At 48.6% G+C, this 26,260-nt stretch overlaps 1 protein-coding gene across 6 annotated transcripts in view; it reads left to right on the top strand.

Annotated features, from left to right (window-relative positions):
* ACAP3 (ArfGAP with coiled-coil, ankyrin repeat and PH domains 3) overlaps positions 1 to 26,260 on the top strand; it is a 100,113-nt gene that overhangs the window by 66,790 nt on the left and 7,063 nt on the right. The window contains exons 8-26 of one of the 6 annotated variants that reach the window (XM_026862538.1): positions 168 to 212; positions 667 to 762; positions 1,098 to 1,172; positions 2,460 to 2,471; positions 10,488 to 10,600; positions 14,805 to 14,856; positions 15,327 to 15,427; positions 15,868 to 15,979; positions 16,542 to 16,750; positions 17,037 to 17,106; positions 17,240 to 17,334; positions 18,056 to 18,270; positions 18,859 to 18,960; positions 19,381 to 19,482; positions 21,690 to 21,782; positions 21,918 to 22,138; positions 22,292 to 22,401; positions 22,734 to 22,844; positions 22,965 to 23,026. In XM_026862538.1, the coding sequence (XP_026718339.1) occupies positions 168 to 212; positions 667 to 762; positions 1,098 to 1,172; positions 2,460 to 2,471; positions 10,488 to 10,600; positions 14,805 to 14,856; positions 15,327 to 15,427; positions 15,868 to 15,979; positions 16,542 to 16,750; positions 17,037 to 17,106; positions 17,240 to 17,334; positions 18,056 to 18,270; positions 18,859 to 18,960; positions 19,381 to 19,482; positions 21,690 to 21,782; positions 21,918 to 22,138; positions 22,292 to 22,401; positions 22,734 to 22,844; positions 22,965 to 23,026 (1,996 nt within the window). Of the gene's footprint in view, positions 1 to 167; positions 213 to 666; positions 763 to 1,097; positions 1,173 to 2,459; positions 2,472 to 10,487; positions 10,601 to 14,804; positions 14,857 to 15,326; positions 15,428 to 15,867; positions 15,980 to 16,541; positions 16,751 to 17,036; positions 17,107 to 17,239; positions 17,335 to 18,055; positions 18,271 to 18,855; positions 18,961 to 19,380; positions 19,483 to 21,677; positions 21,783 to 21,917; positions 22,139 to 22,291; positions 22,402 to 22,733; positions 22,845 to 22,964; positions 23,406 to 26,260 lie in introns of those variants that run through there. The other 5 variants (XM_026862537.1, XM_026862541.1, XM_026862540.1 and 2 more) reach the window with 5 other exon arrangements.

Genomic DNA, 26,260 nt, shown 5'->3' with positions numbered 1-26,260 from the left:
TTTTATTCCACCTGAAACTGCCTTTTCAGAATCCAGTGTTCTGGTACCATCCTTGAATAGTTTGTGGTTTGCTGCTAGCAGTCTTGCAGCGGGTTGTTCACACTTGGGTCTCCGTGCTGGACTGCTTCATGCTGCTGATGCTGAGTCTTCTCTTGGTTCCTTCACAGATCAACGTCCTGCAGGCCAAGAAGAAGTTTGAAATACTGGATGCGGTAAGGGCTCTCTCTGTTTTCTGTGGCTGCTCTCAGTGACTCAGTGAAAGGCAGCCCTCTCCATTTCAGGTTGCGTGGGTCGACATACCGACTCCTCACTCTGCCCTGGGGATACTGTCTGGGACTTCTCTGGGGGCTGCAGGTATGCCAACAAGAGGGGAGAATGAAGGGCCAGCAAGATACTCCAAGATATTCCACAGGCTAGAGCTGGAGGGGACTTTCAGGGGTGAAGGACACTTTTTACTGCGTTGTGCTCACAACAGGGGTTACCTGACGGTGTGGAAGGATTTGTGAGAGGAAGAAAGGAGAAGAGGGAAAGGCATCTGATGGATAGGTTGCTTTGGGAAGGGAAAGGCTTAGCCCCCAAAGAGACTTGTTTGTGTGTAATATGGGAAAAGGACTTTTCACACTGTCCCGGAACCTGTTCTGACCTTGCTGTTGTTTCCCTCCCCAGATGCTGTCCTTCATGCATGCCCAGTACACCTTTTTCCAGCAGGGTTACAGTCTTCTCCATGAACTGGATCCCTACATGAAGAAACTAGCCACAGAGGTGAGAGGGCAGGGAACAGGGTTGACTCGACCTGCCTGTTTGCACCCCTTCACCCTGAAGGGACATCCTCTTTCCTGCCATACTCGGTCACCGGGGAGTGGTCAGAGCATTGTGCTTGTTGGATGTCGGAGGAGCAATGCTGCACTCCGTGGTGACAGCCGAGAGCTGTGGTTACTTTTGGTGCACACCCAAACACAGCCCTTCTCCCCTCTTAGGGGGGGCTTACGGTGTGAGGTGGGGCTGGTGTAATTCCAGAGCAGGGAAGCAGAGATGGGCAGTGGCTCATAAACCTCCTCGCTGACTTTTATACCTGGTGTTCTCCTCCCTGCCTTTAGCTGGACCAGCTGGTGATTGATTCTGCAGTGGAGAAGAGGGAGATGGAGCACAAGCATGCACTGATACAGCAAAGGGTGAGTCCTGGGGTGCAGCTTGGTGCAAGCAGCACTTCTCTCCATCAGTGTGTCTGGATCACCCTGGCAGTTGGCATCTGCTGAGGGGCCTTGCTGGGTCAGTCCTTCAGAGCCTGGAGCAGTAGGAGCAGAAGTTGCTGAGATGAGAGTAATAAGCTTGTGGATGCTGGGAGATCTGGCTAGTAGGTAGGGCTGAGCAAATGCAGAGTATTCAGCTACTGACACAGCCGAGTACACGAGGGAGAGGGACGCAAACAGGACCCCATGTGTCGGGGCACCCTGACGTTGAAAACAACCCAGCTCTGCCACTGCCCTACCTCAGAGCAAGCCTTCCGTCTACGCTTTGTCTCCCTCTTCGCTCCTGAGGACGTGGAAAGATTTAAAGGTTCGTGTTCTGTAAATGGCTCTGAGATAGAGGAGTCGATGTAGTTGTTTGCAATTGCCTGTGAAAACAACTTGACGGTGTAGCAGAACTGCTTTTGGGGAGAGATTAGAGCACTTCTCTCCCATCCTTTCTTTTCTCTCCCCCAGTCTCACATCCTTCCTCTGGCTGAGCAAGCTGGCTTTTATCCGGCAAGCCCTGTGATCTCCAGCTACTGCAGTATTAGTGTGTCCCTCCTGACACTTCTCCTGCCTCTCACTGCCTTGCCCCATGGTGAGGCAGCACCATGGCAGCATGTCTGAGTGCCCAACCCAGCCAGATGGCCAGAGTCCCTGCTAAGTCATCCAGCAGACGAATGAGTGGATGCACTCCTTTGGTACCCATAGGCAGGACTTGCTGCAGAGCTTTTTCTGCCTTCATAGGGAGCTCACACTGCTCTGAAGTGATGGGTCGTGGGGGAGAGTGAGTGGGACTCTCTACTGCTACGGGGAGAGGAGTGTGCTGCAGTGAATATCTTTCATGCAAGTCTGGTCCAAACTTTAGTCCAGACGATTCTTGCGTAGCTCCTGTGACATGGCATGGCTACAGCCTTGAGCAGCATAACTTTGGGAAGGTCTGTGGGGACCCCGGCAGTAGAGCTGCCATGACTGAGCGACCTGTTGTTTACAGCCGAGCTGTGGTAACCCGCTATGCGTAACCACCGTGGGCTGGCAAGATAATGGGGTTTATTATCGAGCAAGTCAGAGCCTTCGGTAAGGAGGCGTCTCTAGTTAGAGTGGGCTCTGATTTTTCCAGACCATTCGTCTTGGAGTGATTCCAAATCCAAGGGTTGCAGAAAGTCAAATTAATTTTTTTTTTTTTCCTTTTCCTTCTCTTCTTCATGGATTGCTGACCTGCCCCTGCAGACCCTCCTGCAGGTGAGTACCCACATGTATTTCCTTTGTCTGACATCTTTGCTTCTCAGAATTAGCACTTTGCTGCTCCGGATATTTACTAAGTTCTGCCTTTGAAAGGAAAACAGAGAAACCTTGCCGTAGCCTTAGTGCTGTAACCTGAACCCTGGAGATGTAATTTTAAAGCCCAATTTCAAGTGAGTTTGGTTTCATCCTCATCAAAGTTGTTTTCGGTCCTGTGCTAAAATCAGATTTCAGTTCCCCCCCACTCTGGATAACGGTCAGTCTTGGCTCGGAGTTCAGTATTGCAGTGGCAGCAGCACTTAGCTGGTGCTTAATGGATGTTGGGTGCCCCCTGGGAGCTTTTGAGGAGCATGGATCTGGGGGGGAGGTGAACTGGCTTTACAGGCTCATAACAGAGGGTCTTGGTGGAATTTAAACATCTACGCGTGCACGCGCTCGCGCTCTGTGGGCACAGTAAGAGGGGGGATTTCAGAGAGCCCTGAGAAATAACTGTTCATGACCCAAGCCCTGAGTAGGAATCACTAAGGAGTCCGTATCTGGCAGGCACTTGTGTGGATCAATATTTCTCAACGGGAGGAGTCTAAGTGGCTGTTTTCTCCCTAATGCTCTCTCTCAAAAATGTCATAAGCCATAAAATGGAAACATAACCAGATTTGAAAGCTAATGATAGACATTCCCCGTGAGTATGTGCATATGCTCCCTTCGGTTAAGTGTTCTGAGGGAGGGGTAAATCCATTTGTGAACTCTCAGTCCCCCTGGGACTCTGCTGGAGCGATGACTTCATTCAAGGGAACATGGAAAATCTCTCCAGCGCAGTGCATTTCAGTTAAATCTCTTTACGTGGCTTTGCTGACTTGGACTAGCAGGGAATGAAGCAGAGGTCAGGTTCCAAGAGGAAACACGAGCAATTACTCTTCATCAGGATACATATGCATAGAGTGGTGCTCTCTGTGTGCATGAGCTCGTAAGAGAGCTGAACATCCCTACTGCAATTTAGGATTTAAAGCTTCTGCTTTTCAGCTGCTCCGAGTCAATGTCGCTCCCCCCTTTGCAATGGAGCATCGCACTCTGCATCTGGTGAGCATCTCCAAAGGGAGCACAGCACGTATTTTAATATATGTCTTTATGCTGAGCCCAGAATACCCTCTGGTCTCTTGAAAAATGTGCTTAATTAGAGAGAGTGGTGGCAGAAGTATCCTTTTTTTTCCCTCAACACCGTGTCTTCCCAAACAGCTTGCTAAGGCATGGCAGAAAGAGAGGGAATCCAGTTTAAATAATGCATTTTGAAGTGTTCTGTGCAGATTCCGGAGGCAGGGAATTGAATTGTCTTTGGGCAGCTTTGTGAGGTATGGAGGGAAGCCTTCTGAGAGCTGAGTTTGTAAGGAAGTGGTCTGTGGCATTTTGTTTTGTTATCGTTTTAATTAAAATAAATTTGGTAGGAGAGAAGAACTCAGCACAAATCTTGACTGATACTGTAATTTAGGTGCCTTTTTCTTCTGCCGCCCTTTTCCCATCTTCCCTTTGGGGCAGATTCCTAGGACAGCGATCATTTCAAGCTGTCATTTTAACTGCTGCCCTCTCTGCCTTCCCAGCTCCAAAACCTTGAAGATCTCCATTGCAGCTTCACCCTTCATACGAAAATAATGCTCACTTATCCAAAAAGGGTTCCAGTAAAATCAGCAAGAGGAAAAGGAAGAGGCTCAATAAATATTTGAGTTATCCTTTTGTTGTGTTCTGCAAAGAGAGAGGAGAAAGCTCCCAGCATGAAGGCTGGGGCTGCCTTTCTTGAGTGTGTGTGGGATGCACGCGTGCAAGGACTGCAGTAGGGAATACATTTCTGCAGAGGCTGAGGAAATAGTCTTGTAGCTTCCCACATTTCTCTTGTGTGTTGAACTAAACTGTCTTAAACCACACACATGATGAGGTTGTATGTTTTTTTTTTTATGTGGGCTCATTTGCTTCGGATGGATGCACAAAGATGTACAGGGCCTGGTGTAGGTTGGAGCACTTAGGAGAAAAAATCTGGAGAACTTACTGCTGGAACACGCAGGCCTAGGAATTCTTTCTAATGGGTAATGGTAATAACGTTTAAACCAACACTCCCTTGCAGATCCTGGCCTTCCTGAATCCTTCCACTGCACGGACGCAGGCCAGTGTCTGAAAGTGGAAGAAATCAGAGCTATAGAAAAGCTCCTTTGCAGCCCCATACCTATTCCGGAGTAGTGGGGGAAGCAATTGTGCTCCTCTTGCCCGTTGGCATGGGAAGGCAGGATGGGGTGCCAAGGCAGAGCTCTCTGCCTCCTTTAGTCCAGCTGGTAGATAACAAACCAGGGGCCATATGGCACTGCCAACACCCTGGTTTCTGTGGCTGCAGTGGAGCAGGGGTGGAATCACTGGCCGAAGCGTGGCTCTGCTCCAGGAGGCTGGGGAAGCAGATCCTGCGAAGGGCACGACAAGCCTGCCTCTGTTAAGGTCAGGCAGGCATTTGGTGAGCATCTTCCTATCAACTTTGCTCTGTGCTGCCTGGCTTCTCCCACTCCCTTCTGTGCCTCCCCGACAGCTGTATGATAATTAGCCCTTGCTCTAAGCTGATTGACTGTGAATAGGAGGCAGGAGGAGGGGGCAAGCAGGTGGTCCCCAGAGGCCAGCAGGCTTCCCGCGGCTAGTGCCCCTTGCCTTGACAGGAGCCAACGGCAGAGCTTAAAGCTTCCCAAAAAGGAGTAGGAGGGGTAAAAGAGAAGGGGCTGAAAAAGAAATCCCTCCTTCCCTGCCAGCCCACGGTGCTTAGCAGAGATGCTACTCTAGAGAGCGAGCAGAGAGAGAGAGGACACACAGAGCTGCTCTCTAGGCAAGAGCAGCCAAACCTCCCTTGCAGCTGGCATCATGAAGATTTTCAGCAGGCTTGAATACCTCCTGGTAAGGAGACTCCTGCAGGGTTGGTGTGACTGGGGGAGAAAGTTTAGAGGGCACTTTTCCCTGGGGGAGCAAGGACTGTGCCTCTTAGGACCTTGTTTGCTGATGTGACCCAAAAGCAAGTGCAGCTTTATCGCTGCAGGAGAGCAAAGGTCTTCGGTTCTGTTTCTGGGATGGAAAAGCTCTGGGGCAGGGCACTGCTCTCTGTGCATCACCTGCTGGCAAACTGCAGAGCGGGGAGATCATTTGGCATTAGGAAATTCAAGAAACAAAAGGTCTGCAAATGGGATTTGGCTGGGATGAACGAAATCTGTCTGCGCAGAACGGGAATGTAGGTGGGGGAGTCCTCCTCCAAATTCCATCTGCTTCTGAGCATCTTGGATTGTGCACAGTATACATGCAGAGGTAAAAATAGCCAGATAGAGAAAAGATTGAGATAATATTCAGGCATCAGAGAGAACAGAACGTGCATGCACCAGTGTTTGTGTGGAAGGGGGGTGTGTGCATCTTTAGGGAACGTGAATATTCCTCTGAATTATCTTCTCTTTAAAACTGAATAGCCCAACGAGTCACAGCTTTTCATTCACCTCCTGGAGGAGTTCTTTTCAATGCATGGATGTATTTATAATGTTGTTAGAGCGCACGTAATATTGGTGTTATATACTGGGCATCAGCGGTTACTTAAGAGGGCACTTTTGGATAAAGCCTTTGTCTTCTGTGAGGGGGAAGCATGTATTGCATGTGTTGTTGCTGACCCAGAATGGTACCGATTGAAAATAGAATAACACGGGAGGGTTGGTAGTAAGCTATATTTCTCCGAATATCTAAAACCGCTTGGACTGAAATGATTTACTGGTGATGATTGCCTAGTTTTGATGGTGTTTTCTCTCAGTGGAAATCAAACCAGCGTACAGAAAGGACATTATTTTCGCATTGAAATGATACACTGTCATCTGTGTAATGAGTAATAATGAGTAATGCTGTGGCTTTTCGGGGAGGGCTCGGAATTTTGGAGAAAGGTTCTATCTCTTCTCAGCCAGGTGTTGTGCTCTTTGGGATAGGAATGAACCTAGAAACAAGACTTGCCTGCTTCAGTGAGTCTGCTCTTAGGCAGGGCTCCTTACACCCCCTCCCACAAGTATTCCGGGCTGATGAGAGGCGTCTTCACTCTTCGGGTTAAGTCTGTGTACTGAAGCTGGGGGTTTATTTCATTTCATCAGGCATTTTCTCTGCACGAAAAGCTGGCTTCGCAGGAGCCATTCGGAGAGCTTGTCGGGCCTCTGCAGTGCAAGCAGCCTGTGTGCTGTGTGGAGATGGACAAGGGAGTTCTTAACTGGGTGGGCCACGGGGCAACCTTAAAATAGGGATTTTTCTTTTTTTTTCTTCTTTTTTTTTCCTTTCATAGGTTGGTCTGTGTCTGTGCTGGGTTTTTGCTTTCCATTTGATGGTTTGAAAGTGTCCTCATTAATGTCCTCTTTTTCTTTTTCTTTTTTTTTTTTATTTACATCCCTATGGATGTGTCTCACGGAATGTGTTACTTCATTGTTGCTTCAGCAGCATTCAGTGTGCTCCCATGGAAACCATTGTGATGTCATTTCTAAAAGAATATCAGTTCCCAGGCAGCCTAGTGTGTAAACTCGGAGTGACAGGACCGAGAAGGGGAGGGGACAGTCGGACAAGATCGGTGTGATTTACTGAAAGTCGGGGAAGGGAAGCAGATGATGGCAGAGATCTGGTTTCTTATTCTGGAAGACGTCCGATTTATTTTACCCCCGTGTGATCTGGCGTGTCCCTGCTGATCATGCCTGCATACACAGTTGGAGCCAAGGCCATTCGGGTCCAGGCCTGGGAAGTTTTTTCCATGTCAAACCCTTTTTCACAGACAATGAGGTGCTAAATGCCGACTTAATAAATCAGTCCAAACTCATCTAAAGCAGACTTGCCTACTCTGGGTATCTCGTAATGATGGGAAGAATTCCGTAAAAGGCGGTTTATTAAAATCACGCATGAAAATCTCATGTATAGCAGGAAATGGAAAAAGAGGGGACAAGAGAAAGCAGACGTGTGCACTCTCTAACCCTGCTTTGTCAAGGGTAAGATTTGAATCAAGACAGTTACTTTGAATGTTGTAGAACGGGCGACACATTCCTTTTCCACCAGCACCTCCCAGACATCGCAGCCTGGTTTGTGAGGCTGGAAGGTTTTTATTTCCTAATTCTGTGTGGAGACAGACAGTCCAGAGATGTGCTGCATCCCTTGTAAGAGTCACGGAGAGACTCGCTGGTGGCACAGCTGATGATGTGCTTGGCACGAGCCACATCCATCAGCCAAGACCCTTCGACTTATTTCGTAGAATTAACAGGATCAAAATTTTTTTATGTTGGTGACTAGAACAGATACAGGGACACATTAAGGGCAGAGCTGGCAGTTAAGGGGATTCGCTGTCACACATCTGTGTGTATCCAGCTGTGGTCACACACTACCGTGACCTTTCAACATCATTAGCAAGATGATCTCCTCAGACAGTTTCTAAGCAGCTTTGACCTGGAATCAGGTTTCAAAAGATGTTCTTGTAACTTTTTTTTTTCCAGAGACTTGTGCTTTCTTTTCAATGGCCGTGGTAAGAAAGATCCCTGTATGGGCTACAGCAAGATGTGCCCAGGAATTGTTTCAGCCCACAGTTTAAGCTTGCTCTAGTGTGTTGGAAGTTTCATAATTGCACTTGCCATGATTTTGCCGTTCAGCTGCCTGAGCCGTTTCTGTACGTTTCCCTTTTGCCTGGTAGTGAAAGGAGAAATTACTCTGATCAAGGGGATAATTTCAGAATTTTTTTTTTCACCCTTCCCTTTCTTTATTAATCTCTCAGCACTCAATAGCTTCATAGCAAAGACTTCAGATGCTTCCAAGCAGAGCTCAAAGGAAGGGAACAACGTGCCGCTGGGGATCAGCCTGCTGCGTGCCCTGGGGATAAGAGACTTGTCCTTATCCCTCGGATCTCTCCCTTGATTCGTACCTACTCTACAAATCTAGCTTACAGCTCTCGTCACTGGATTCTGCCCTCAGGTGCTCTGCGGTAGTTCTGTTGATAGCAGTGGAGTTGCTCAGGAATTACACCAGCAGAAACATGAGCAGAATTTGGCCTGGGGATGTTTCCTAACCAGTGAGAGAACAAGAAAGAGAAATATCTTCAAAGTAACGCAAACACAAGACACTTTTCCAGCAATGTGTTCCTACGTTTGGACATCATCCAGAGAGCTCTCTGGTTTAGCTCTATATGTGCTGGGTGGTTTTGTGTCTAATTTTCTTGTTCTAAAGCTGGGCTTAGTGCAGGTTAGAGTTCTTTCAAAGGCAGGGAAGTGCCTTCAGCTGTTCGTGCTTTAGCTGGTCAGTTCGTAGGGAGGTGTAACACAATACAGACTCCATGAGGTTAAATTCACACCTGGCTTGACTCCACTGTTTTTTAGTGGATTTACTGTAGTGACGCATATGGCCCATCTGTTCCTCCTGCACTCATCAGCAATATATCCTCCTTACCATCACGCTGCTTGGTTATATAAGGAGAGCTGAAGAAGTCAGGTGATCATGTTTAGACCCTCCCCCTTATTTTTACCTCTTCCACAAAGTGAGGCACAGCTCCGTGGTCATTTTTAAGACGGTGCTTGGGAGGGTTTTGCCCTACTCTTGCTGTGTGCGCTTTTCAACAAGGTCCGGATTTTCAGATGTTTGCACTATTTTTTTTTATAAAACAGTGCAGATTCCCATCACATATATAGAATTGTCACTTTGGAGCAGCTCTACGAAACTCACACCTTTGAATATCTACGAGTTAGAGGAAAATTGCCTCTAGCCTTTGTTTGCAATATGTACATGAAAGACATCTGCAGAAGAGGACCCCCATGGGATTCACCCTCTTACAGCAAGAAAATTTGGGGCTGAGCAGCCCTCTCTTAATTGGGTGCCTTGCAGCAGTTTCTAGTGTCTAATTGGGCATCATGCTGTCTTTCCAGGGAATGACTCAGTCCCGTCCCATTATATCTCCTCCTTCTGTATCAGTATTATTCTTATTATGACACCTCCCAGGCAAGCTTGCATCTCTGAACATGAAAATAACTCATCTTAATGAGACTGAAGTGCATGTTGCCTAGCAACACAGCATCACAAGGGTCTTCATATGCTGAGCTAGGAAAGGCACTTAACTTAATGGGGCTGTTTTCACTGCACTGTTGTGTCTTTGAACCAAGTTGTGCAGGGGGAAATATTTGTGCCGGAGAGAGAGGGAGGTGCGGGTAGAATGCATCATTAGAGTGGAATCTGTGCAAAGAGACAATGTGCCTTAGTTCCCCAGGTTAGAGGGGACAGTTGGGTTGCATGACCTAGTTTCTCTTGGGAAGGAGGCAGACCACTGCCCGGGGAGAAGGCTCCCATGTTCTGTGAGAGCAGCTGCTATTCTCTCTGCTCTGTGTCTTGCTCACCAGCTGTCAGAATCCATGAGATCTATCTGATGAATCAGTGCCAAACCTGACAAATCAGCTCTGACTGGTAGCGTAGCACAGAGAATTGAGCGAGCCCAGATTGGAGATGGCATATGATGATAGCCAATGAAAAATGGAATTGATAAATCTTCCCCTCTAGGAATCCTCCTACCTGTTTTCCTTGTATGAAAAGGTTGGGGTTTCTTCTGTTCCTGGCCCACTGCAGCATGGAGAGGTGGTGGCAGCATCACTAAATCACTTGTCCAGTGAAAAGCACCTCTATGACTTTATTTCCCATTGCAGACTGCCCCAAATATTGGGAGCTTTTAGCCCTCACGATGATAAACTACCTGCCTTTCTCTTTCCCGGCTACCAGAGGCAGGAAACACTGCACATGTATAGTACTTTCCTGCAAACAATAGGGAAGATAAGCTTACTGGAATGAGGATAATTCATGACTGCTAGTCGTGGCTGCAGCCCACTAAGGCACAGGGATATGCTGCAACAGCTCCGCCTGAACCTTAGGACTTTGACGTGGATGTTTTTCTCTTGATGTTTTGATTAGGTTCATCTCCATCTTGGTCCTAGAGAGCACACTCATGTTAGAGTCTCAGTCTCTCTCTATTTGCAGGACTTCTCCTATGATGACTCAAAGGTGGAGTTTAATGTTGATGCCCCGAATGGCGTGGTGATGGAAGGCTACCTCTTCAAGAGAGCTAGCAATGCTTTCAAAACATGGAATCGGTGAGTAATAACTCATATTCCACTTGATATTTGGGCTAAGACTCTGAACATGACAAATACTGCCTGCACAGCAATATATATCACTTTTAGTGATATTTTAGCGACAGTTAATGAGGTTGGTTTGACAGTTTCTGCATACAGAGCCTTTTCTCTTAGGAGCATTTTGCATGTGGGTTGAGGGAGGTGATCCTTACTCAGCAGTGGTGAGACCACATCTGGAGTACTGTGTCCAGTTCTGGGTTCCCCAGCACAAGAACAATATGGACTTACTGGAGGGGGTCCAGTGAAGGGCCACGAAGGTGATTAAGGGGCTGGAACAGCTCTCGTAAGGAAGGGCAGAGCGAGCTGGAACTCTTCAGCCTGGAGAAGAGAAGGCTTGGGGGGGATCTTATCAATGTGTACAAATTCCTCTTGGGAGGGGATGAAGAAGAGGGAGCCAGACTTCTCAACAGTGCCTAGTGACAGGACAAGAGGCAACGGGCACATCTTAAAAACATGAAATTTCATCTGAACGCAAGGAACCGCTTTTTTACTGTGAGGAGGGTGAGGCAGTAGAGCAGGTTGCCCTGAGAGGTTGTGAAGTCTCCATCTGTGGAGATACTCAAAAACCACCTGGGCACTGTCCTGGGCAGCCTGCTTTAGCGGGCCCTGCCTGGGCAGGAGGGTTGGACTGGGTGGTCTGAAGAGGTTCCTTTCAACCAAAGTGACTTTGTGATTCTGCTGAGAACCTGTCGCCTGCACATAAGATCAGAACTTGAAGCCATGTTAGTGTAACTGCACGTGAGTAAGTCCTCCTGAGAGAAACAGCATCTCGAGAGAGATTAATGTCATCTTCTCAACACCCTAACCTGGTTATGTGGCACCAAGTTAGCTCAGAGCAAGAGAGGAATAAGCATCTGCTTCATTGCAATGATGCTTTAAGACCACATAAATTTTCTACCAGCTCATTATAACTCATGTGCTGAGCTTGTAGAGCCACTTGCTTTGCAGGGCTTTGATACCGGTGTGTTGGAGACATGTACACTAATCAATAAGAGAGCTAGATGCTGTGTAGTTTATGTAAGTGATTATGATTTCCCTGTTCAGAACCAGGTATGCTTTCTGTGAAGCTGTCTATTCCTCTTTGGCTACATCCTGGAATGAGCCAGCTCGTGTTTTGCTGCATCTTAGTAAATGCCAGGAAAAAAAAAACAAACAGCAGAAGAATGACCAGATTCCATGCAGGGAAGACAGGGCACAATGCAGCTCCAGTCTTGCCATAGGAAAGCTATAAATTTATAATAATTAAGAGAAATACCCTAACATAGCAGGGCATGCCATGAGTATCAGACCTGTCTGTTTTGGGATGGGGAGATAAGTGAGAAATATCAATTGTGAGCGTGGAAATATCAATTGTGCTGCTGGGAGCTGAGAAATGGCTTTCTGTGCACTGACCCCGCTCTTAATAATTTATAAATATTTATCTGATAGGTCACTGGGAAGGCCAGGCTCCTGCACTAGTCAGGAGGCTCTGCAGCTGCCAGAGACCTTGGGAAGTGGAAGCAAAGGTTTCATGTTCTAGCCTTGCTCGATATTTGTGTGTTTAGTTTCCCTTGAGATAGTCAGTGGGTTTCATACATGGTTGTGCAAAAGGGTTCAGACCCTTCCAGTGAATTTCTAATGCGCGAGATCGATGCCTTTTGAGACACGTTTCCTCCTCTCACATAACACACTGAGAGATCTTTTACTCGGCTATGGGATACACTGTCATAGGATCCTAGAGTGGTTGGGTTGAAAGGGACCTTAAAACTTGTCTGGTTCTAACCCCCCTGCCCCTGGCAGGGCCACCTTCCACCAGCCCAGGTTGCCCAAAGCCCCGTCCAACCTGGCCTTGAACCCTTCCAGGGAGGGGGCAGCCACAGCTTCTCTGGGCAGCCTGTGCCAGGGCCTCACCCCCCTCACAGGGAAGAATTTCTTCCTTCTACATCATCTAAATCTCCCCTCTTTCAGTTTAAAACCTTTACCCCTTGTCCTATCACTACATACATTCAAAGTATACACCACAGCAAGGCTGAAACGTGCTGTTGTCAGACTTCGGAATAAATAAGCACTAAATGGTTCAGTGAACAGTTTGTGGTATGCGCAGAGACTGCCTGGTTTTGCTTGGAAAAAAGATTGAAATTGTTAGAGATCTCTGAACTGGTTAGATAAGTGTTTCTCTCTGAAGCTTCCCCTAGTACTAAGGAGACTGCAGTCAAATTCAGTACAATTCTGTTACCCCCTCAGGCTCTCTGGTCCCCTGACAGTTAAGTACTAAGTTTGCACTTGAAGGAACCAGAAACCAGAACAGCAGCTACAGCACAGCGCATCGTGGTGTTTGATTTCAGTGCTCGCGAGCTGCTGCACTCGGAAGGTGTCTTAGCTGAATTTTTATCCACCTTTTAGGATTCCCTGCTTGGTGTTTCCTAAGCAAAGTGCAGCCTCGGTCCATGGCACGGCTGCTTTCACTGACACCACGTGAGGTCGTTCCAAAGTGTGGCAGGTTAAGGTCAAGATTTGTGCTTGACTCTTGGGATGGGAATGATTTCAGGCAGCTCCCTCCCAGCAACTCCCCTGGCTGGGAATTCAAGGGCCATTCCAAAGGGCACTTCTCCTGGAGGAAATGTGACCCTCTGGGACTTTCTGGTTTTCCTGAGGTCTGAAGTAATGTTAGCGTCAAGGGCTTCATTTTTTTTTCCCTGTCCCCCAAATCCCAGCTCTCCTCCCTGTATCCTCCCACATCCCAGGCATACACAGTCTGTATCCTCCCCACAGCCAGCTCTGTCTCCAGTCCCACCCACTCTCAGCCATATCTACTCACACCTTAGCTATTCACAGCTCCTGTAGCCTACTCATCACCTTCGCACTGTCACTCAGCTATTCACTGTTAGTGCCTCCCCCTCGTGTGAGCGGGAGGGAGCGGGCAGAACAGCAAAAACCCCCAGTTTGAGGATATCAGGCCAGGAGCCAGCACCAGGCAGAGATGGGTGCTCTGGGCTGGCGAGCAGGAGAGCACAGCTGCAAGGAGCAGAGACCAGAACCCGAGAGACCAACTTTCCGCTCGGCTTCATGTGCCAGCATAGCTCCCTGAGCAGAGATTGCTGCTGTCACAGCAGCTCAGAATGATGCAGAACCATATCAGCTCATCAAAACGAGCTCCCTCGTAGATGGGATGGCCTCCAGTTACCTGTATTTTTCCCATTTCTCCACAGGCATGTCAAGTCCTTTTGTTGTCTCTTATCTGTTTAATATTTCAGCTGTGACAAAAGAGAGAATCCTGTCTCGTCTCATTTTCCCAGGGAACCTAGTTCTTTTGCAAGCAGAGTATAAAACACATGCTCTAAATAACATCTTACTGCAAGCCTCTTTGACTCCACGCTCAGGTATTCCAGTACCTTCTTCCTGAAGCTTAGTGATGCTCGTGGCTTCCATTGCCCTCCATGAAGATGATCGGATTGCTAAATTTTAGGCTGTATCTTGGAATAAGGAAGTGACTTGGGGGTTTAGATTTAGCACTGAAGATTATGACACCTGGTGGGTAGTATAGCCTATATAAAGAGCAAAATGTGCAACTCATTCATATTATTTTCTCCAACGCTATTTGTAGAGCTGCCAGTTCGCAGGGTTTTCTGAGATGGATTTTATTTTTTTCCGCACCTGGAAGTTTCTTCGTGTTATCAAGAAATTTCTGTCTTGCCTTATGACAAGCCTGCTTGGAGAGGCAGCAGGCGCACGGCATCTGCAAATACTCCAGCTTCACCAGTCAAATATGTTCACTGCCAGTGCAAGTGTGCTCTAACCGGTGTAACATGTCCCACGGGCACTGGATTTACTGCCAGTGTGCACACACAGGCTTCTGCCTCAGAAATTGTAGGCAGTAATATGGGACTTCCCTACTCCTTTGTTTCTTGTCTTTCCTTCCTTCTTGTTATACGTTGACACATCTAGAACACTTGCCAGTCTAGCATCTCAATGCCGGGAGCATTCCCTGAGGCTGTAAATCCTTTGTTTATTCTTTGAGGGAGGGCACTGAGCGTTTCTTGTGACATTAGTTTCCAACTTCTTGGAATAAATGACACTCTCTTTAAATGGAGAGAGATCCTGCTCTGCCGCAGAACAGACTGCCTCTCTGTAGCTCTGCTGTTCACTTGTTCTGATGTCTGTCTGTCTGTCTGTCTTCCCTCAGGAGGTGGTTCTCCATACAGAACAGTCAGCTGGTGTACCAGAAAAAGCTAAAGGTCAGTGAGGCTACTCCAGATGACACTGGTAGATTAGCCAATTTGTCTGGTATCCTGCTTTGCTGGGGACTTCTGCACCATGGCGGGGGAGCGGGGTGGAACGAGTCAGGAGGGGAATTGGATCAGAGGGACAGCAAGCCTATTCAGGCATTATTGTGCTCCAGAGTTAGACTGTACTAAGAACTAAGTAGCAGCAGATGGTGTCTGTGGTGTTCGAAATATTCCTGTTGAGCAGAGGAAGCTGGCGAAGTCCCCAGTATACCTGCCCCTTCACGTGTGTGTTGCCCCACGCTTTGATTCCGTACGACCCCTTCCTATTGCCCTAGAGTTACCTGGTGGTGGGCTGGCTCTGCTCCTTCTGGACTCAGCATGTGCTGACCAGCAGGGTTGGGGAAGCGATTTTCTGAGAGAGGCCTGATTATGACACAGATTGGGGGAGCCACCAAAGCCACCTCTTCTCACCCTTGCAGGATGTCCTCACGGTAGTGGTGGAAGACCTGCGGCTCTGTACTGTCAAGCCGTGTGAAGACATAGAGAGGAGGTTTTGCTTTGAGGTCGTCTCACCTACCAAGTAAGTTTGGTGGCTTCCCTAGGCCATCCTCATGGTAGCTGGACTGTGCGTGGAACTGCAGGAGATTAGATTTGAGCAGATGCTGCCCTGGGCTATTAAATGTTGACTGGGAGATACCATTACCCGTGCTCCAGAGTGCCTGTGAGGTTCATCAGACATCAGCATAAGTCAGAGCTAGGCTACACATATCTAATACACAGATTGACAGTGAAAATGGCAGCGGTCAGCTTTTCAAAACAGTTAGCAGACCTGCCTGGAGTTTTTGAAGGGGGAACACCTCTGATGGTGCAAGCTTGTAGGATTAATTTTTGCCCCATTGCCTGTCAAATCAAGATGCTGCCCCCATTGGAATGTCCGTGCTGAGGATGAAATGCAACATTTCTCACCAAAACGTGCACTCCGTCCTTTTGCTCTTTCCAACTCGTTTCCTTCCTTCACAGGAGCTGTATGCTGCAGGCTGACTCGGAGAAGCTGCGCCAGGCCTGGATTCAGGCTGTCCAAGCTAGCATTGCTTCTGCCTACCGGGAGAGTCCCGACAGCTATTACATTGAAGTGAGTGAAGGGGTCGTGAAAGATCCGTATTTGTGTCTCGGAGCCCTGACAGGGGGCTTTTGGGCTGTGGCAGGTCCAGTGTGGGCGCGTGGGCCATTTGGAAATACTCTTCTGCCCTCAAGGAAGGGAGCTGATGTCAGTGCTAACTCAAAGGCAACAACTGTTCACCAACCAAAGTCACACTTGTAAAGCAGCACTGGGGGAAAGGCAAGGCTTTGATCAGTGTTGTCTTAACATCTTCATTTTCTTGCCATCACGCTGGATTGATATTCCCCTGGGAATTATGTTCCCTGGGGAGAGCTTGCTCCCTAGCTGGGACAAGTGCAAGCAAGGCACCGCGATAGCGGGTCTGCGTGCTGCCTGCTCTCCCAGAGCAGGGCCGGGGTGCAGCCCTGTCTTGTGGCTATAATAGAGATTAACGAGGCTTTACCTGTTCCCTTCTTGGACTGGCCCTAGGTTATCCTTCAAGGTAATGCTTCCTATCAGTGCCTCTGCTATGCAAAGCTCTGGATCGTTCCACAGTGCTTTACAGAATCCCAGAACCCTTTTATTTTCCTCGCAGAGACTGGACCGGACTGCTTCCCCATCAACTAGCAGCATTGATTCTGCTACCGACTCCCGGGAGCGTAGTGTGAAAGGTGAAACCATCCTGCAGAGGGTGCAGAGCATCCCTGGGAATGACCAGTGCTGTGACTGTGGTCAGCCCGATCCTCGCTGGGCCAGTATCAACCTGGGCATTCTGCTGTGCATCGAGTGCTCCGGTATCCACAGGTACTGTGTTGCCAGCCAGTGGTGGGTTGCAAGCTCCTAGAAAAAACAGCGGAGCCTGAATTACAACTGACTATAGCATTTATATGGATAGATTCAAAAATAATTGCCTGCTGTGTGTGGTACCTGTGCGTGCAGGTACATCTGCATATGCGTATACATGAAAATCTCTGCTATAGCTACAGATAAATACATAAGAACCGGGTTGACCTTGTTCATCTTATGATGCATGAGAAGTTCTGTTTTGAGGCACATAACCATTTCAGTTTTCTTCTTTTTGGGTAAATAGGAGTCTGGGTGTTCACTGCTCCAAGGTCCGATCTCTCACACTGGACTCCTGGGAGCCAGAGTTACTGAAAGTGAGTGTTGGCTTTTAACAGCAAGAACTAGGCAAGTGGTGGACGTGAGGGAAGTCTTACTTGGTGGCAGGCTAGACTAGAGAGAAGGTAGCTCCTCACCGGAGGATTTCACTCATTCCCTGTTGTATTGCAGCTGATGTGCGAGCTGGGGAACAGTACCATGAATCAGATTTATGAGGCACAATGTGAGGAGTTGGGACTTAAGAAGCCAACAGCCGGGAGCTCCAGGTGAGTCTGAGTGCACACACTGCTCCTCTCAGTCCCGTGGAAAGTTATCCATCCACAGAGCAAACCAGTACCTAAGCTCTCTGGAAAGCCAGATTAAAAGTGTGACTGGCCCTTTACTGAGAGCCAAAACTACCTCAGGTTACACCTATCTCAGCCTGTCCCTCTGTAGCTAGCCTGAGCTGGACTCTCAGAAAGGTCAGTGGGGCATTACCAGCCAGAAACCTGGTGAAAGATGCTTGGGAACCAGGGCTTGCTGCATTTACACCTGCTCTGATGCTTTTCAGATACGTGTAACTGGAGCACATAGTGTTGCCTAGGGCTGAACATCTCATTCCATTTTCAGCTACACCCTGCACTCCTTAGTTTTGCTTTGAAATTGGGAGATCTTTTTAGGTTTGAGAAACTCCACCTTCTTAATATAGGCCTCAATGATTTTTAGGACTCAAAAGCCAGGCTGACACCATGACCCGGAGCAGCTCCATCTCCTCCTGGCTCTTTGCTTTAGGCGAATGGGTCAGAGAGTGGAACAGGCTGCCCAGGGAGGGGGGAGTCCCCATCCCTGGGGGTGTTTAAGGGTCGTTGGGATGAGCTGTTGGGGGATGTGGGGTAGGGGAGAGCTCATAGAGTCGGGCTGAGGGTTGGACTCAATGATCCCGAGGGGCTTTTCCAACCGGAATGATTCTGTGATCCTGTGCACAGCTTTATGCTGCTCTTCTCTTAGGCAGGACAAGGAAGCCTGGATCAAGGTGAAATACGTAGAGAAGAAATTCCTGAAGAAGCTGCCAAATGGGGAGACTCTAACAGAGAACGAGCGGAAGCCTCGACGCTGGTGTGTGAAGAAGTGCCAGAGACACAACAGCACCACGAAAGCACCCACGGCTCGTAGAAAGTACCGCCACGAAGCTGGCAGCGCCTCGCCAGCCATGCTGTCCTCAGGTGGGCACCTCAGGGACCCCGCTCCCCTCCCAGAGCTGTCTTGGCCTGCCCACTGCTCTCCCTAGGTGTGTGCACGACTGCCCTAGGAACACGTGTGGCCCTGTCTGCCTGCCAGAGGTAGAGGCAAAAAAAATGCTGTCGCACAGACTGTGGTGACACAGGTCTTCAGAGCCATTTTCTAACCTTTTCCATCTGTTTAAGGAGGTTCTTGTGGCTAAAGGAGATCATTACCCTAGGGCGACCCAGCAGCTTCTAAGCTTGCTTTGTGCGTTTTCTTTTGTATTCCAGCTTCCTGCTTTTTACTGAGTTTCAAATCCTTTCCTTTTTACCTGATGTGTAAGAGAGGCCATGCTTGTGAGGGGTTCTGGCTGCTCAGAACGCTCTGGGAAGATCCAGTCTGCAGCGTATCACCTCCTGCGGTCAGGGCTTTTTTATATTTTGATGGTGTACGTGGGCCTGAGTACGGCCCTGGACACATCTGGGGCACGTTGGACATGCAAGCTCAGCCTGTGTAAATACAGCTGTAGAACCGTCCCTCGTTTGCATGTTATTAACTATGCATTTCAAAATCTCTGTATAAAATAGCAGCTACGCTGGAGAGGAAGTTCCGTCGAGATTCTCTCTTCTGCCCTGATGAGCTGGACTCTCTCTTCTCCTACTTCGACACTGGTGCTGGCTCTGGCCCACGCAGTAAGTACAAAGAAAGAGTCTCTGCTCCTGGCACGTTTTTACCTCCCAGCTCTTCTAGGGCATGCGCGTTGCACCAGACCTAAGGCAAGGTGTTGGCCTCACTGGAGAGAGGGTAAATGTTTCAGAAGAGTGATGAGGAGTTAGTTGCACAAACTCCAACTCATTGCTCTTTTATTGCACTTACTATTTGAATATCCTACCCAGTCAGTCGCTGGTGTTTGCATTCTGGTGGCTGGGGTTTTTTCCCCAATATCTTTTACTCCCAGGCTATGCATTCCATTGGCTTTTTTTTTTTTTTCTGGTTTTAGTTTTGGCTTATAGTTTTTTTTTTTCCTTTTTTAGCAAGTCTTACTGCGGACAATTTTTCTTTTTGTGTTTGTGACGATGAACTCCCCTCATGTTCCGTCCACCTTCCTCTAGGTGCCAGCCACATCTCTATGCAGCATCCGCTAACAGGTGGCCCATGGAGTGGCAGTGGCATTGGTCCCGGTGGGAGCGGTACGCCGTTCCTCCTGGACGGAGGTAAGGTGACGCTCTGGCAGCTAGCAGCAAAAGAGACATCCAAATTTTACTTGTTCCAAACCAAGCTTCAGAGGCAGTTTTGTATTTTCTTTCAGCCAAATGATTGGAACCCATACGTTACCAGTCCCTTGTGGGAAAGACAGGCTTGGCAGACTTGGCGAAAGGCTAAAAGGTTCCCAACAGTCAGGTTACTACATCTTAAAGGAACAACTGCCCCTCAGATGAGAGAAAGGATCCAATCCTCTACAGGTGGGATCTCATGGCAAATAGGAAATAAGCAGCATTTACTTCAAATGCTCCCCCATCCGTCACAGACTAGCCGTGTGGCCCGTTACCATACTTGGCCGAGGAGTGGTAGCTTTTTAAAACTTATTAGCTCAGCTGCTTGTAATTGTGTGAACTTATGAGAAATATTTAGAGTCTTCCAAACAGCAGAAAATCACAGGCTTTTCTAAAAGTACGTGTTCCTGCTTGAAATCGGTGAGGAAGGTGCTTTAGTGGTTGTCTGAATCGGTGCCTCCAGGGCTATTCCAGTTTCAAGGGCTTTAGTGTTATTGGTCAACAGAAACAATGCTTGGGAGATGTAGAACTTCAGGGTTGCTCAACAGCCTTATCTGGCTCCTGTAGAAGACAGGAATTTTGTCATGGATTCAGTGGGGACAGAACTGGGAATTTGACATATTAATATTCATGAGCTATGAGCCAGCTCCTCCTTTCTTGCTTTGATGCAGGTCTAAAGTAGTGCCATGTGGCCTCGCTGGACTCACTCTTCATTGTACTGACAAAATAGAAAGTAGTCTCACCAAGCAGTATGTTTGCTTTCTACAAAAAACAGCAAAGACTTTTTTTTTTTTTTTTTTTTTTGCACGATGTGTGCCACTTTAAACCTTTCCTGTTGTTGTAGCTTCGTTATCTCCTTTGGCTGTTGAACAGTGCTGAAGGATTGCTTGTGAGCTGTGACCTCAGGACCCCTGGTTGAGAGGCTGTTCTTTGTCCAGGACCTGGCTGTGGCTGCTCTGGAGATTTCAACGTTTCAACGGGCAGCCTTTAGGGTTAAGGTGTTTTGTTCTGCTCGGGTTTTCAAGACTCAGATCTTTAGTTCTTGCAGCTTTCCTGCTATTACTCTTTGCAAAGACTACTCGGCTCATGTTTTAGAAACATTTTGTCAGCTGCAACCTGGATTGTTTTTCTTCCTAATCACAGTTGTTTGAGGGTAGGTCTTGGGGTAGATCGTGGGGATTTAACCGTCTGAGTTCTGGGAGCACAGACACCCCCAGCCCTTACAGTTATTGGGAAGTTAAAAGCAGCAAGAAGCTGAATCCAGCCAGAGTTCCCAAAGGGGCCGGGCATCCCTCAGGGCAAAGGTGATGTGCCATCCCTGTTCCTGCGGCGGCAGTTTCTGCATGTGCTTCTTCCTTCCTTCTGTCATTTTCTTGACTGCTTTTGGGCGCAAACTGGAAAAGGTACAGAGTTTCTCTGCCCCGACACATTGTGTGTTCTTGGACAAGTTGCTTCATCTCTTCATGACTCCATTTCTTGTATGTAGTCAGCTGTCTTGTGACATTCACCAGCTAAGCAGGGAAGGTGGGAAGCACTGTGGGAGAAGGGAAGGGATGTCTGTGAAGGTGGAGGAGCCAACAGACAATGGTTTTTAAGAATTTGGCTTGAGATACGCACTTTGATATAATTTGGCCCAGTCACGGTCAGTGATCTCTCACGAGCAATGCATTGGCAAGTGCCCCAGTGAAAACTGAAAAGCTCTGGGGAGAGCACGGATAGAGTGGAAACTGAGATTATTAGTGGTAAAAGCAGAGCAGTGTCTTCATTTGCTTGTGACACTGCAAAACCTGCTGCAAAGCTGTCTCTGCTGCTGCTCTGCTCCAGTCTCCGTCACGGCGTCCCTCATGGATTGCAGCAAGGGCTGTCCTCAGCAGCCCAAAGTGCCATGGCAATGTTGGAACATCCCTGCATGAAGGGCAGCGTGGGGACACGGACACCATAAGGCTTTGCAATTTTTCCTTGGGCAGTTTTATTGAGTGGGGCTAAATGGGCTAGCAGTCCCCCTCTCCCTTGTCAGCAGTGCCCGGTGCAATGTGTGTGTGACATTTCTGCTCAGCCCTTTTTCCCCCCCGTGGTCTCAGCTGTGCCTGGTTCTGGAATGCCTGTGTATTAAAATGGGCTTGGTTTGTCTTCTGTTGGCCCTGCAGGTCTGAGCAGCGACAGCGGGCTTGGAGGAAGCACAGATGGCAGCACTGACATCCTGGTGTTTGGCTCTGTGGTGGACAGCGTGACGGAGGAAGGTGGGTGTCACAGGCTGTTGGTGGAGGCAGGATGGATGGGCTGGACTGCCTGGTGCCAAGAACAACAGGGAACATCAGAAATTGGAAATGCAAAGCTTTTTGGGTCACCTCTCTCCATCCTTTTCTGCCTCTTAGAGTGTGAGGTGTCGGAGGAGTCAAGCGGCGAAGCGGAGATTGAACAGGAGGCATCAGATTTGGAGGACCTGAGGGAGCTGCATCCTGGCTTGTTGATCTACAAGGCAGCACAAGCCCGAAACCTGCCTCTCATGGCAGAAGCACTTGCACATGGTGCTGAGATCAACTGGGTGAATGACGAAGACGAAAACAAAACTCCTCTGATTCAAGCTGTGATGGGGGTACGTCGTGCTGGTGGCCGGGAGGCCGCTGTGAGCCCCTGACTCTAGTTCAGAGCACGCTGCCAGCGGGCAGCTTACAGCCTGGCACGTGCTCGTGCCTCCTCTTGGTACTGCTGGCTGAATTTATTTAGAAATTCCCCTTTACCTTGCCAGGGCTCCTTGATAGCCTGCGAATTCCTGCTGCAGAATGGGGCAGATGTTAACCAAAGAGATAGCCGAGGCCGCGCTCCCTTGCATCACGCCACGTACCTCGGGCACACTGGGTGAGTTCTTGGCACGTTGCAGTGAGATGCTCCCTCACCCTTGGGTTGAGGATCAGCGTGAACACTGGGATTCACAGGGTGAGGCGGGCCACGGAGCTGGGTTTTGGTGAATTTTGCAAAACATGCCTTTTTTTTATATCACATCAACAATTTGTCTTAAGGGTATTTGCCCCCATGATGGATGATAGCTGGGGGGTAACTGGGCCCTTGTACCCCCATTCCTTTCCCCAGCCATGCCTGCCTGTGGAAGGACAGTGCCCTCTGCCCCCTTCAGTGCGGGCTGGGGGAGCTGGAATTTCTGCTCTGATGGGTTTTTTCTTTCTCTCCTGCAGTCAGGTCTGCTTGTTCCTCAAGCGAGGGGCAAACCAGCACGCGGTGGATGGCGATGGGCAGGACCCGCTCAGTATTGCTGTCCAGGCAGCCAATGCAGACATAGTTACCTTGTAAGTGCAGCCAGGACTTCGCAGTGTGTGTGTGTGTGTACAGGAACGCTGCCTGTAAATAGCCATCAGGGAAGGAATAACCAAACCTCTCTCCCTTGTGCTTTCTCCGTTTCGCTCTAGGCTGCGTCTGGCTCGGATGAACGAGGAGATGCGAGAAGCAGAGGGTCCCTTTGGACAACCAGGTCAATATCCCAGCAACAGCCCTACTGAGCTGCAGTACAGGAAGTGTATACAGGAGTTCATCAGCCTTAATATAGATGAGTGTTAGTGACAACTCCCCCACCTCCCCTTTGCTGTCTTGAAGTTGGGCTGAATTTCTAAAAGCCCCGAGAGCCCCATCCTTGGTATACTGGTGTTTCTTGCAGATTGGTCTGTTTTTGATGCCTGCACATATAGGTTGAGATGTGCACAGGAAGGAAAAGGGGTCTTTCCTGTTAGTGTTAAGTTCTCATGCTTGACTACTGGATGGTTGATTTTGTGTAGGAGACTCCTAGGGCATAACCACAGACCATGGCGTGTGGACTTGAGTGTGTGAAAAGTATGGGAGAAGAGTTTAGCATTTAAAAAAAAAAAAAAAGAACAAAATTAAAAAAAAAAAAAAAAAGAGAAACCCACCAACAGTATGATCAGATGAACCTGTCTCTGCGTCAGTGTAGTTACCAGGCACTGACTTCTCGTCTGAGCAGTTTGTTGGGAAGGGATTCTGACGTGGAGCCTCTGTCCCGGCAGCAGGACCAGCACCCTGCTCTCTCACGGGACTGCTGCAGCGCCTGGCAGCTGCCAGGGCCACTTTAGAAACCTAAAAGATGACCTCTAAGTCAGGAGCAGGCTGTTTCGTGGCGCAGAGAGATTTCTGCTCCAGAAGGCACGAGAGAAGGGGTGGGATTGAGGGCGATGGCTACTCACCCTAAATGCTCTCAGGACTGCACCAGCCACGCTCCCCTTTCCGTGCCTGTGGTGGTTAGCTGGTCAAAGCCATAGCTCGCCTGCTTCCTGGGCCAAGATGCAATCAGTCTGCAGGGTGTTACAGAAGCAGCAGTGCTAATTTTTTTTTTTTTTTATTTGGAGGCTGGGAGAAGCTTGTCGCTGGCGATGGGCTTTGTGTCAGGGAAGAAAAGCCACGTCCAACTCCCACTGCCCAAACGGCTGCCTGCACGATGCAGTTTGACTTGGGTTCAGTTTGTTTCCTGGTCGCTTCAGATTTCTGACTTGGCACCTGTGTGAAGGAAACGTCTACTCGCGTGTGTTACCCCTCTGTGCTCTCCTCCACGTGCTAAAGCATGTGAGTAGGGCACCTCAGCAGCTGGCCCGGGGCCTTTTGAGTTCCCCAGTTCCAATGACTGGCAGAATCTTCTTTTTGTTTCTTTCCTCGTATTATTCTTCGCTAGACTGGGGGAATGTTGTTTTTACTTAGAGCACTTTGTTGCCGTATTTATGGTCTGTGTTAGGGATCATGCTGCAGTAGCTCTGCTGAGATGCTGCAGCCGTGTAATCCTGCCTGGGGAGGGCTTACAGACTGCACTTGGATGCCAAGCTGAGCTGTGCTCCTGTAAGAGCCTCTTCAAAACGCCCTTAACTGCAAGTGACATCTGAATTTTTCAGGACTCGTGGGTGGTATTTATAGCCTGCCTGGGCACCTAGGCTGCTGGCTCTGGGGTTGGGCCGTAGTGCCTTACGGATAGTGCTGGGATCTTGAGGGGATCAGGATCTCACAAGGAATGCAAGAATACCAGGCAGAGTTCCCCATCCTCCTGCATTCCATCAGCAGTGATCCACAATCATACTCTTTTTCACCCAATACACGTTAGACTACTTTTTTTTTTTTTTGTATACTGGCTGCTGTCATGCTGCAGCCCTCAGTGGATGAAACCTTTGCAGGTTTGTTTCTATCGACAAAATTGTGTCCTCCGATACTGAAGCAACAGTGCTCCAGCTCTTCACTCAAGATACTGCCCTCGGAGACTAATCCGACAGCACTCGGTGTCCACACACACATCTAAAAGTGGAGCAATAAAGAAACTCCACTTAGTCTCTAGTAGGGTGACCTCTCGGTTCAAGGGAGAGTCGCTGCTTCCTTAGGAAAGTGCTGTCCCAAGTTTTGCTGCAGCCAGACCAGTTTTCTGGGTCTTGAAGTCCATCTTTTCTCATTCTTGTTCCCTTTGGAGCTTTGGGGTGCTGAGTTCTGCTCTCAGTCCCAGTTGTCTGTTGTTAATCTGAAGCGATCCTGGTGACGGCGCTGAAACTGCTGCGGAGCCACGGCGGTGCAAAGTCAGGCCTAAATCTATGAGCCTGGCCCTGTCAGCCTTTCTATCCTTGGCGATGCCTTTCATGGCATTTTCTCTTCCAGGTTGCATTTAATATGCCCTGGATTAAATTATCTTTCTTCCTGATACCTGTGTGAAGGTATAGCCAGCAAGGCTGCCCGCTCAGCATTTCTTGTGCGGGATTACGGAAGGGTACCACTTCACAGTCTCATGGAGCTTCATCTTTCGGTCCTTTGCATTGGGCTTTGTCTTATTTTTGGTCCAAGTCACCCTAAAATTAAATGGGCTCCCCCACTGAGCAGGGTGGTGCCTTCACTCGTGTGTCACTGCCCCACCTGACACCCCTTTCTTGTCAGCCGAGCTCGCTTACTCTGCAACTGGTGGTAGAGTTACTATCAGTCTGAGTAGGGTCAGGAGTAAATCTAGTTTTAATGCATCAGCACTTAAAGTGCTCAGTACAGGAACCAATATCCAGCCAAGAACTCGCTCTTCTTCCTGGGTTAGGAACCAAGAGATGCTCTGCAATGGATTCTCGTTGATAATCCCATCCCACTTTATACGGATCGGCATCAGCTGAGGCATTTGTCAGTGCTGGTGGCCCCTCAAGCTGTGCCCTTGCCTGGAAAAAGGCCCCACTGAAACAGATCCGGCATCTTTCAGGGTACTTCAGAGATCTTGAAGGTGAAAGAGATGTTCCACCCCTGCCATGGTCCTGCTCTAATGAATTTCAGCATGGTCGTTGTCCAGCGATGTTTTTTGACACGTACAGCAACTTAAAACACCCCAATTGGTTTCCCAGTTGTGTTTTGTTTTGTTTTGTTTTTTTAATGAGAACGTAGAAATATGACTGATCCTTTCTGTAAGCCAGTGAGAACTGGAGACGTGGCTTCCACTTTGGGTCACCTTATTTCACAGTCAGCGTTAGCGGCTCATGAGAACACCACAAAAATCCTGTACGGTTTAGGTCCGTTGAAGCTCAGACTCACTGCTGAAGTACATGAAGTTAAAACCTATGTAAATACTGATGCAAAAAGCAGTGTCTTGCAAGACAATTTATCTATTTAACATGTATTGGTACTTTATTTAGATTCAATGTATAAAGCAACTTTGTGCACTTTTCCTACATACAGTATTGGGGGGCTGTCTCTTATA

Source organism: Athene cunicularia (genome assembly GCF_003259725.1).
Source record: "Athene cunicularia isolate RWA chromosome 21 unlocalized genomic scaffold, athCun1 chr21_part1, whole genome shotgun sequence".
NCBI lineage: Eukaryota > Metazoa > Chordata > Aves > Strigiformes > Strigidae > Athene > Athene cunicularia.
Note: the sequence above shows the minus strand (reverse complement) of the source record. Positions and strands in the feature narration are given on the sequence as shown.